This window comes from Nanorana parkeri, unplaced genomic scaffold (assembly GCF_000935625.1).
Source record: "Nanorana parkeri isolate BGI_ZX_2015 unplaced genomic scaffold, ASM93562v1 scaffold3, whole genome shotgun sequence".
In the NCBI taxonomy this organism is placed as follows: domain Eukaryota; kingdom Metazoa; phylum Chordata; class Amphibia; order Anura; family Dicroglossidae; genus Nanorana; species Nanorana parkeri.
This window is the reverse complement of record NW_017306271.1, coordinates 4884062-4897166: the sequence shown is the minus strand read 5'-3', so window position 1 is coordinate 4897166 and position 13105 is coordinate 4884062. Positions and strand designations below refer to the sequence as shown.

Below are 13105 nucleotides of genomic sequence, written 5' to 3'. Positions count from 1 at the left end.
AGTTCAAAGTCTATATAACATCACCTGCCCATCTACTGATCCGTTTGACCTTTTCATTGAAGATAACCTCTGCTTATGACATTTTTTTTATTGTATGCTCACTTTGAACTGCCCGTTTTTTAAATGGCCATAAACAAAAACCTAATAGTTGCTTGGCCTATGTAAAATAATTTTGATGCTATTTATAGAAAAATTGTTATGAATGTGTCTCAACCACATGTTCAGCTGTTTGTCTGGTGCTTAATTTTGAGTTTGAAAATGTAGTTGTTTGCATGGCTATAAGCAGAAGAAAAAAAGACAGCAAGACACAATCATATCATGGTATATAGAGTTTTATTGGATTGTTAGGACATTCAGTAATGGTTAGTGCATGCCACATGAAGAAACACCCATATTCAGGTCCACCAAAGTGGTACATCTTTTTTCTAACCTCGTTCTCTTGTCCAGGCATGGGATGAAGACAGCCAAGGTGAACGTGAAGCACAATGTCCCAGATTTAAATGTCTTGTTTGCATTATGAGGTTACTGTGGGCACGCCACCAGAATCTGCAGGTTTCTATGAATGAACCATTTCCTGGAACTCTACAAAACACACAGACAGAGATATTTAGTTGAATGAAAGAATTGCATTATTATTTAGAAAATGTTGGAATTATACCCCATAAATGTGTAGCTATTTAGATTTCCTAGTTCAGGTTAAAAAATTAAAAGAGTATCTAAATCCAGGAACTCTATAATCATCTCTGAATTAATGCTGACACTGTCCTGGAGGGTGGCTACTGTTCCCCATGGTCACTGTGTGTGTTGTAAAGTAGTCACCGCTCCAAGCTCGCTTCTGTGATGGACTACAATCTCAATACTAATTACTAAACTAAACGTGAGATTGCTGTCCATTATGGGAGCGAGCGAGCGAGGAGCAGTGGCTGCTTTACAACACACACAGGAACCATAGGGAACAAAAGTAGCCACCCTCCAGAAGGAAGGAGAGTGCCAGCATGAATTCAGTTTTGTTAAGCAGGACTCTGAACATTTAAATTCTCATCTTCACAATAGCATAAAGCTGGGTATACACAATTAGAGTTTCATTTGAAAAGATTTGTTTTCATTTGATTCTCTAGGTAATGGGTTAAAATTGGCAATCCATTTCAACCGTAGTGATCGAAGGAGAAGGAAGGAAAATTTTTCGTGAACGAATGAAGTTCTAACAATGAATGTGGTTTTCGTTCACTATTTCCGTTCAGAGATTTTCTGTATAAATGTTTGTACAAAAGTCTACCAGTGTATATCCAGCGTCACAAGTAGCTGGTATGTGTCATCTGTACTTTAATTCTGATTGGCAGTTGCTGTCCCTACGTCATAACCTAGTAGCAGGCACATTCCATCTTCTTGGAGTTCACTACTGTAGATCACAGGAAGAGGAATGAGGAATGGATAAGACAGCTGCCAATGGTTATGGCAAGTCTGATGGCCGTACACTAGGCAGCTTAGTTGCAAATTCAGCTAACTTCATGAACATCATAATGCACACGGCAAAATGTAACAATAGATTATTGCACCCACCTTCAGCTCCAATTTTCCCATCTCCATCATGGTCAGCGGCAGCCATGAATTCCCTGGTTTCTGAGCATGTTAGTTCTCGGCAGCTTGGATCAAAACGCTGAAGGAAAAACCTAAGGAAGAAGGAGACCCATATTATAAAATGGCTAGGTCATGTTTTGCTTCTTTCATGTGGGTTCGATCTCTGGCCAATTTGCATTGATGTAAGGACAGGGAATCTGGAAGATGGTCTATATCTGTGCTCACAGTTTGACTTGTAAAACTACTTTCTTCTAGCCTACAGGAGTATCAGTTAATCCAATTTACTGAGAATTTTTATGGGTAGGGCTCAATGCATCACCATTGTATGAGGGAACAGTAACTATTGTATAGTAAAAATTCAGAACTAGAAATCAGGATGCAATGACAGTAGTCTTGATTTTACAAGAGAGTTCCAGGGGTCTATAGCTTCTCTTTTATATAGACTGTTGGAAAACCACACTACAAGTTATAGGCAGGGTATGTAAGGTGAAACATGCAGCTCCACAGTTTTAGCCAACTTTGTTAGAAATCTCATGAACGTCCTTAAAGGTTTAAATACAACAGATTCCTCCATCAATGTTTACGAGCGTTGATCGAAGAACCCCCCCCGCTGTTTCTATTGTATTCTGACAGGGTACCGTCAGTGGCACCTACTGTGCGGATTTTGTCCGGTTCATTAGGAACCTGATTAAATTCAATACGTGTGTATCACGCTTTATTGTAACCATAATCCCACTCTGCTGCCACAGCCTGCAGTCTCACCGGTCAATATGTAACAGAACAATTGTGTGTCTGTTTCCCTTACTGATGACTTGTCTAGCACAGGCAAAGAAAGGAAGTTTCAAACAAACATGTTTTTCCCTAAAGCTGAAGGTAATGATGAGTTACTAAAAGTAATGTAAACTATGTAGTTTGTGTGCATAAATATGTTTTGTTTATATTTTTAAAAAATCAAAGGTATAACATATCATATCACTAAGATATTATCTTACTTAAGTTCTTCCTCTTCTATAAATCCACTCTGATCATTGTCTAAAACCCGGAAGGCTTCTTTCACTTGGCTGGCCGTCTTTTTGGTCAGCCCACTAGTTTGGAAAAATTTCTTGTAATTGAAGGTGTCAGGAGCTGAAAAAGTACAGAATTATGTTAGGTTTATCAATTGGTCCAATCTACTAAAATATACAACATCAGAATTATAATTATGCATATTAGGCCCATTTCTAGGGGTGCCATAGTGTGAAGGGTATTTGCTTACAACGGTTCCCTGCCTTGTGGAGCTCCCCCCATTGTGATCAGGTGGAATTGATTGAAAAGAAAGGCTTGCTGTGATCTATCTGCACCGGGAGTGATTTCAACTTACACTGGCATCTGCTTACACCACTTCCGTTTCACTAATTAAGTAGCTTTGGTTTCACTCTCATTTTCAACTGCATCTATACTGTTGTCTTTCCTTCCAGCATCGAATTGACAGCAAACGATGAGCTATGCATATAGGTTAATGATGGAATCAATTAAATGGTGCTATTGCATGGGAGAACAAAAGGAGCAATGAGATTATTATGCAGCTGAGCCAGCTTCTTGCTGAATAGGATGGGTTTTTATTAATATATATATACATTTTACCAAACAGAAGTAGCAGATCCTGGGAGCTGATGCCCTTTACATACTGTGACCTTAGCCTGCTGCTCTACTTGGAGCATGATGCCCACTCTGCACCTTCATCGACCCCTCTGATGGTGTGACTGCTGGTCTGATCTGAGGTCTTATTCATACTTAGTTTTTGTGGCCACACAGTTAGACTCACAGCAAGACTCAACTAATAATGCACACCACTGGTAAGGGAACTGCACCACTACAGCCCTGGGAATATTTGCACAGACTTTTTTTTTTCCATACCTCATGTTAATAGGAAATATATGGGCCTGGCTACCCACAACTGTCTTGTAATAAGAAATATAAAAATAGAACTATTGATAAATGAAAAATTACATTTATGATGCAGTCTGTCAATAGCAATAACACAGCAAAGGCAGTTGCATAGCACAGAATGCTATTGTCGGACAATAGTTTCAATGGCATTAACATAGCAGCGTTTCAAGCTCAGAGGCTGCTGCAAGCAACATCAAACTGAGCTGAAAGCCATATAGGAGCTCATTAGCAACTGTTTTTTGGTCATTATATCTACATATCAGAATATATACTTTATATATACTGTAAATTATATACACACACATTTATATACACATTTGTGCATAGTATCTAGTGAGCAATCAAATTACGTTTTATCAAGATAAGGATCTATGCACTTGACTCTAAAAATGTTGTTGTTTCTTTGTTTGCAAGGAACCTTTGTGCTTTTAGTTAGTGTATATTTTAATAGAAAGAGTTATGGTAGCTGATGTTTAAACCTGTACTAGCACTGTCAAGGCCTAAAAGCTTGTACTGCAATTCGCACTGGATGAACCAATTACCAATAGGCATAGTAGGCTTGTGCCTATAGGCTGCAAAGGTATAGAGCCTTGGTTCTCAACTGGTGGGTCGTGACCCAAAAGTGGGTCGTGACCTCATGTTCAGTGGGTCGCCACATGCTTTCCACTTTTCTAAGTGATAGGCTCCTCTGCCTCCCCCTAGCGCAGCATTGTCAGGTCTCTCGCCAAGCAGCCATTCAAAATATGCTGCTCGGTGCCGAGTTTCAGCTTGGGGTGGCATGGGATGGGGGGTATGGCCGCGAGGGAGCTTCATCCATACGTGCATTGCTTACAGCTCCCTCATGTGCCCTGTAGAGGTGCCGGGAGCCTGAAGTGACATCACATTCTGGCTCCCGGCACCTCTACAGGGCATGCAAGGGAGCTGTACAAGCAATGCACATATGGATGGAGCTCCTTCACAGCACGGCAGCCCACACTGGACCCCAGGCTGAGGATCCACTCCAGTTCTCGCAAGGAAGGGAGACTGGGTGGATCTTAAAACATTTTTTGTAGTGTGTACCCTAATTCTGTGAATTCCATTGCATTGCGACTTGGGTCGTGACTTGATGTCCAAGGACAAATGTGGGTCCTGAGGTTACACAGGTTGAGAACCACTGGTATAGAGGGTCTGTTTCTCCCTATGGTTGATGGTTGAACATAATTTTTTTTCAGTAGAAATACATTTATCACCTATAAGCATTTTCTGACACAAAACATTACATATTAATTGAATAGACATAAAACATTTAAATAACATTTATACAAAATGATTTTAGTCTCCCATATTTTTATAGTCTCCTTAAATATTGCATAAAAGATGACTTGTAAATAGTAAGTGTGTGAAGTGTTGTGATATGGAGATTTGAATGACTGCATACTGCTCTTCCCACTGTATAGGATGGCCTTTTGTGTGAAAGAGTTCTGCTACCCCAAACTCTATCTAAAAATCTAATTTTCAAGTCTCAAAAATACAAACCAAAAGTTGAAAAACTTGTCTGATTTTCTAAATCCTTGTTAATTTGAAAAGCGTCAACTATTTAGTGTAGACCAGTGTAAATAAATAAATATATATATATAGTGCAAGTTTGGAAGTGATTGTGTTTAGCATGCGATAGTGAAACTGAAATGCAAACATGTTTCAATTAAACAGATACACATCGAAATACATTTGTTTGTATCTATCTACATATTTTTTAAATATCTTAATGCCCAATTTTGTTATATTTATATTTTTAAATGCTTTCTTTAATCATTTATTGACTGCCAAATAAATAGAGATAACAATAATATAAGGGTAATATTACTTATATTTCAAGACAGCATTGAAATGTATTTTTGTAATATTTATCTACATTGTTTTTATAATATTTCAATGCTCAATTTTATTATAGTCATATTTTTAAATGTTTTCTTTCAACATTTAGGTACTGCTAAATAAATAAAGATAACAATAATATAAAGTTGATTTTTCTTAATTATGCGCCAATATATGTAAAAATACTGATTAACTAGGCATTCAAGAATGTTCACATTATGAAATGTGTTCACTTCAATTATCCAATCACGTGTCAAGAAATTCCCTGTTTACTTATTTCATCTGCACATGATTGGGATAATGTAAGTGAATATTCACACAATTTACCTTGGCACTCCCTCAGAGCAGCAGTAATATCGGAAGCACTGAGCAGGTCGGCGAGGCTCATTTTGAAACTGTAAACAGGAAGAGAGTGAATATTTAATAAAATTTCAGTTCCAAATGCTGTTAACAAAGAATTGTTCCATCAAAAATAGTGGCAAAGTAGACAATCATTGGGATCATAGTGATGATGGAGAAAAACATCACTATTGGGCAGATTTCTAAAGCAGTGACTCTGATATTCACCAACCATTTACTGCAGATGGATCAATCATGGAGTTGGAAAACACCTGCACCAGGAAGATTCACTTGCAGTAAAACTCAGGTTGAATTAATAAAAAGTAAAATAAATGTTTTATCTAAGTCGCAGATTCCAGATGAACATAAAATAATTCACCGGTCTGTTAGTAAAAAAAAACACAATTATTATTATGTCTGACATGAGAGAAGCATGGAGGTTGCAGTTGCTGACCTCTACTACTAAAAAATGCTAATTGCGTTGCTGCCATTATGACCCACTGATATCCAGACTGACATGGAGAAAGTACAGTATAAGATAAGGAAATGCGTCTCTACTCCAGTTGTACTAATCTGTTTACTTGTTCCAGGTCAGGGACATAGCAAAAAGTACTGAAGCCAGGGGGTCAGCAAAGCAGACAGACAACTATCATTATTAGCAACAGGACTACTTTAAGAAATATATCATTTTAAGGACATTTATGCTTTTGTTAATGATTAATGATTTTATGCCTTTATTTTAAAAAGTACAACACTTTACTGTTTATTGCACTATATATTGTGTAAAATCCTTAGAACAAAATCAAAATTATTTTTATACTGTTTTTTTAACTGAAGTCAAAATGTTTTTATGTACAACAAAAAATAAAAACTTTGCAAGGATCGTACAATGCTCTTTAATACAAATAAAAAAAATCTATATTTTTTCCAGGTAAGAGCTTCTCTAGGACTGTATGACTGCATTTATATAAAACTGCATTAAAATAACCAGTTGTGTGCCTCTCAGCCTCCTATATCACCATATGAAATGTTTGCTTGTTTCAGAATGATGTCTGTGAAGAAAGAAGAAAAGAAGAAAAAATACAGGAAGTCCAGTTGCCTTGACTTATTTTTTTAAAGATGTTTCAGAATTATGTAAGTATAAAATGCTTGATAAAAAAATGTCTGTGTGTATGACACTATTAAACTGTAAATGCACTGTGATAACAAATATACCCCCCACTACCACCCTTATCAAATATTTTATATACACACTTCAAATTCAGACAAGGGCAAATTTGCATTGCACTGCCTTTCCATGACCTGTGTATTGTTTATATCCTCTGAGCGCTTCTGATATCATCTAAAATTGTGTTCAGCATTCCTCTGAGCTTGGCCATGGAGAATAATGCCTGTCTCCATTTTTAGCTCAGTGTGTATACCCAGCATGGCTATTATACTCTAAGAGGGGAATTTATCAAAACTGGAGCAGCCAGAATCTGGAGCAGTTGCCCATGTCAACCAATCAGCATCTCTCTTCAATTTGCTCAGTTGTGATTTGAAGATGAGAGATAGAAGCTGATTGGTTGCAATGCAAATCTGCTCCAGATTTTGTCTGCTCCAGTTTTGATAAATTCCCCCCTAAGACTGGATTAAAAAAAGATGGGAGGGTTGAAAAACATATATACTCCAAAGACATGCTGTTATGTTAATTGGCTCCTCTCTAAGTTGGCCCTCTGTGTATGCATGTGAGATAGGGACTTTGGATTGTAAGCTCCTTTAGGGTAGGGACTGATGTGAATGTGCAACTATGTAAAGTGCTGTATATAAATAACTGTAATAAATAAATAAATATACACTTTGTTGTTCATAGGAGGGCTGGAGAATACAATTACAGTCTTCACACTGCACCTAACTGCAATCATTTACTATTTTGTAATTTTGGTTTCATTTCCAGATTAGTTTCTTAACTGTGCTTGATAACATAGATCTAGCAGGAAACAGTGTACTTTAAAGATGTAATTAAAATAAATAAAGTATAAAATAAAACATAAATTTCATTTGAATAAATACAATTACCTATATTATTAAAACAATAGAAAACAAAAGGAACTCATTGATTACATTGATATTTGCAGTGATATCAGTCTTGAGAAGTATATATTCATCAGGCAGAACATACTTAAAATGGTCTTACCTTGTTTAGTGGGAGGTGATGATGCTTGTGGAAATGCAGAGGATATGTAAGGTGACAGAGCTGAAATGGAAGGAAGAAGTGTGGTATATATAGGATCCCACAGGTGACAATAGGCTTGACTTGTATTACCAATTCAGGGATCAAATGCACGATTTGGTGACAAGCTCATGTTTCTTACCTAACTAATCAACCTCTCTATTTATAACTATGTGGAATTTACATAACAATACTATTTATGCCAGTTCTCAATCATTTAGATTTTTGGTAGTTTATTGTTTTGTATTTTTTATACTAAGTATGGTCGGAGTGTAACAATACTTTTCAGATGTTTAATCGAGTTGGCCCAACTTTTTAAGCAGAGAAAGAACATTTTAGCACTAGAATGTTCAGACTTGACTTAAAAATAGTGAGGATGATTAGTTTTTCCAATTCTGTCTCCCTCAAATGCACCAAATGGTAAAAGAACTTTTAAATTGCAGGAGAACATGAGGGAAACTCTTTTCAACTCCTCTCAACAGGAGAAAGACAGCAACAAGAACTTTACTCAGGTTCTTACCCTTCCGGTTCATTTTTGTTAAAGTTTATCTATTCTCAAAACATTTTATTTTTGGATAGAATGGGAAAAGGTTAGAACCGTGTTGGGTTTTACTGCTATATGTTAAGTGAAATTTCCCCTCACTTTCTGTTCTGGGGACAACCCTTTTACCAGACAGGGCATGAGGGAAAATCTCTAACAGAGGTCCAGACAACAATATAAAGCTAACAGAGGTAATAGCATTCTCATACTTAAAGTAATAATAAACTCTCAAACGTTTTTGCAATAATGAATCCGGATCAAACTAAAATACATTGCCCAGCAAAGTATTTCTTTATATTTTTAATCAAGCGCTTCCAAGTCTCTCAGCTTCCCTGAACTTCCTGTCCAGTACAAGTTCACAAGGGACATGGCAGACTCCAGCAACTGTTCATATACTAGCTTGGAGGAGGGAAGAGAGGGGGCCAGGGGGAGGGGTGTAGCTTGATTTGCTGTGTCTGTTAAGGAAGGAGCCACTCTAAAACAGCAAGCCAGGACCAGTGCTCAGGAGACCATCTGATTCTGCAGGAAACAAAAACTTTTAAACATCAAGCAGCATCCATTGCAAGTGATTTCATCAGCATTCGAAATAGCTTAAAATCATTTTGACTTTAATATCACTTGAAATAAAAGAAAACAATCTTCCGTCTATGTTCCTGTTAGAGAGATATTCCCCCACTTCCTGTCCTGGGGAGAATCTTTGTCCCAGACAGGAAGGGAAGGAATCTCTCCAACAGAGCCTCTGATGGCAGTACAAACCTGACAGGAGTTCTCTAATATATGCAAAACTAACGTTTTCACTATAGATACACTTTAATACTCGAGCTTGGAGTAATGGCTACTTTACAACACACACACAGGGACCATGGGGAACAAAGAAGCCACACTCCTGAAGGAAGGACAGTGTCAGCACCAATTTGGAGAATTTACAGCCGAGTGATACACAAATAAGCAACATTTTTGTAAATAGTTAAGGTACTTGAATGCATTTAAAAAATTTAAACATGAGTTCAGTGTCATTATAAGTGAAAAAGGTAAACAACATTCAAACATTACAGATACAACAGTACCAGTAAAGCCATGAAAAAAGTCCAAATACCCTCTCTTAACAACGAGAAAATAAAGGCCAAACTTTACCCATATGTATAATATTTTGATTTCTGCAGACAGGTCAGGGATCCTTTGCACTTTGCTTTGGACAGGTATTTGAATGGGTATCATCAAACTTTTCCCTATTCTACCACAAATAGTTTTTATTGTTGACGGTATGCCCATTAAGGAGCTGTTCCCTCACTGACTGTTTTGCCTGACACCTGGCAAACAGACAAGAAGAGTTGGAAAAATCTTCCAAATGGGGAAGTTCTAATGTTTAGTTTTTAAAAAAAAAAAAAGACAATTTGCCTGCTGTTTGGTTTAAAGTGAACCTTCATGGTAAACTGTCCTTTTGACATTGCTAGTTGCTTGGTTCTTCCGTTCCTCAGAAGGCATATACTGACCTGAAGCAGTTATGCAGATCTGACTTTTAACTGACCTTATTAGATGTATGCCACTACATGCATTGATTCAGAAAGTATATGCCAGTGGCAGCCATGAACTAGCATCTAAGATGCGTGTGAGCAGTGTCAGCTCTCTTTCCCTATATCTAATGGCTGTCATCTAAAACCAAAGCAGTTATAGAGGCACTCACGGGTCTTGCAGCAGAGAAAAGTCAAAGCATCAGCATTTTATTGTCAACATTTTGATGGAGCTTGTCTTGTAGACCCATTATTACTTTAGTAATTCTGAGGAACACAGAAGTTTGATTTACTATGACAATGGCAATGTGCAAACTGCAATAATCTATAGTAGCCAGTCTAAATGTAGCTTCAATTGTTCTAACTATTCTGTATATGTCAAAATTAAAATTCAACTGGTTGCTACTAATTACTTTACTATTTCTTTAAATAAGCCTGTTACTTTGAAAAGTTGCTGTATTTCCAGGTAAAGTCAATAGGAGGTTATCAACAGAAAGTGAGTATATCAGGAAATGATAGCATGAAGAGGGCAAGGGCATGAATTCAGGAAGCCATGTATAATTTATGCCTGCACTGTATGTTGGTTTAATGTGTTTTTAGCTAATGTCTGAGCCAAGACTGCTGGCACATCTTAAATCTTCAAAAGCACTATTGTCTGTAATTTCCTGATTAAATCTATCATAATTAGAGTACATTCAATTAGGGTTTATAGACTTCAAATGCAAGTAGAATCAATAAAAATAGTTATTACCTATCTTCATGTGGACCTTGCATGAAAATGAGTTCTGCTTATATTATATATCAAGCTTTCTCAAGAACTAAATTTAGCCACCTTTTAAAGATATTTTCTACCATAGCCTTGCTGAAGTAGGTATGCTTTTAATGCCAAGGACTCACTTTCAAAGTTACAATCATTTGAATTACATAAAAAGAAGAGGGAAAATTATATAATTAAACTATATCCAATTAATTGAATCGATGCCTACACAGATCAACTCTTAACTAATTCTGGAACTATTAGATTATTCCTTCATTAGAGATACAGGGATATCAAAGCAGGGATATCAATTATGACCAAATATATTATATGCAGAAAATGCCTTTAATCCATATATAGCCACATATATACACATATAAACCCATAAATACCTAACCCTAAAAAAAAAAAAAATTAAAACATCTTGTCCAGTACAATGCTTATTATTTAGTATATTCACATACACACACGATTTCTCATTATCACGATTTGCAAAATTAATATTTTGTATATATGTATACAATTTTTGGTGAAGCAATAAGGACCAATTTAGTTATCTACCGGCAGAAAAAAAGGGTTAGGGATTATAATTATTCAAATCATGATATATTCAAATCATGATAATGAGAAATCATGTGTGTATGGATGTATTAATTAATAAGCATTGTACTGGAAAATATGTTTTAAGTTTTTTAGGGTTAGGAATGTATGGGTTTATATGTGTATGTATTTAGATATATAAGAAATGAAGGTATTTTTGTATATAATATATTTAGTCATAATTGATACCCCTGCTTTTATATGTATCTCTTCTGAGGGAATAATTTAATACTTTTACAATCATTTGAACAGTTTCTCCTAATATGTAGGTACTGTGAAGTAAAAATGTCAGCAATTTTAAGAAGGGGATGGGCACTGTATCCATGTAAAACAATATTAAAGGATCTAGGTTTTCTAAACAAAGATGTATACAACATCATACAACCTTCTTGCTTAGGTGAAAATGACATAGCCCCAGGTCCTGAGTATCCTCCTTGTATACCCACATCACAAGTCCAAATAGGTTTTGGGATCATATACAACAACAACAACAACATATAAGACCCCAGAAGAGACAACCACCCCCTGATGATGTACAGGAGGAGGAGGTCAGCGGGGGACAGAACCTGTAGGAAGAAAGCAGTGCAGGAGAAGAGGTCAACCCCGGACCTGCTGGGCTTGTAAGTATATTTATACAGCATAGAAAGAAAATAAGCTGTAATGGTCACTGTATTGTAGACATGTGCAATTCCTTTAGTTGCAAATTGAAATTCGGGTGCATCCGAATTTCCAAATGACAGAAATAACTAATCTGAACGAGTCTGAATGTTTGATAACGAGATTTGGATACATCCAAATTTTAGTCGGAAACTAAACACAACAAGTGGGGAAGCTGTCATTTACCACTCCCTGGCTTCTCTGCACTTGTATCTCAAATGAAAACAAAGTAAAACAATATTGTTACAAAATGTAAATAATTAAAGAAGCTCATGAGAGATCTCTGTAATTCTGTAACAGCTTCTGCTTCTTTGCGGACACTTCCATCCCGAATGTAAAGAATCTGACAGCTGTCACGGAATAGACAAAAGTGTTTAACTGTTCACAGAAATAATAATAATCTAAAAAAACAAAACCCAGTGTGCCGCCTCCCCCCTAACCCCCCCCCCCCCCCAATTTATATCAGACCGTTTAGGTCTGGTAGGAATGTTAGGAGGGAACCCCATGTGGAAAAAAAAAACAGCGTATGGTTTCCCGGCAATTCATATCAGACCCTTTAGGTCTGGTAGGAGTTTTAAGGGGGAACCCCAATGCCAAAACAGTAAAAAAATAAAAGGTCCTCCCTAAAATTCCATACCAGACCCTTAATCTGGGCAGGAGGCTGGCAAAGCAGGAAAGGGAGGGGAGGGTTGACCAAGTGCTCCCCCCTACTATACCAGCCCACATGACCATTCCAGGGTGACCCCCCTGGAAAAGCACATTGTCCCCATGCTGAGGGGGACAAGAGCCTTTGTCTCACAACCCTGACCCTGGTTGTGGGGGCCTGTGGGCAGGGGGACTCATCTGCATCTGGGTACACCCAGGTGTCCTCCCTCCCTTGTGAATGACTAAGTGGTACTACCCCTACTAATTCACAAAAGAGTTAAATAAAATGTAAATAAACACACACCTTAGAAAAAATTCCTTTAATTGAACAAAAAACAAAACCTGAATTAAAAAAAGTCCCACAAAGTCTTTCGAGCGTTGGCCAACAATTGGACCCGCCCCTCAAAATTCCCTGGTGCAATGGTTACATCTGGCAGGGGGCAGAAATTAAAAAAGCCTGCTATTGGTTATTTAACATTGAA

The 13105-nt window shown here is 37.1% G+C and overlaps 1 protein-coding gene across 1 annotated transcript; it reads right to left on the bottom strand.

The window, feature by feature from the left end:
- Positions 1–316: 316 nt before the first annotated feature.
- On the bottom strand, positions 317–7927 carry LOC108797505 (parvalbumin, thymic CPV3-like). Its single transcript, XM_018569150.1, has 5 exons — positions 7877–7927; positions 5689–5756; positions 2571–2703; positions 1561–1670; positions 317–582 (listed from the first exon to the last, which is right to left on the bottom strand). The coding sequence occupies exons 2-5, from the start codon at positions 5747–5749 to the stop codon at positions 557–559; spliced, it is 330 nt and encodes a 109-aa protein (XP_018424652.1). The 5' UTR covers positions 5750–5756; positions 7877–7927; the 3' UTR covers positions 317–556.
- Positions 7928–13105: the final 5178 nt, after the last annotated feature.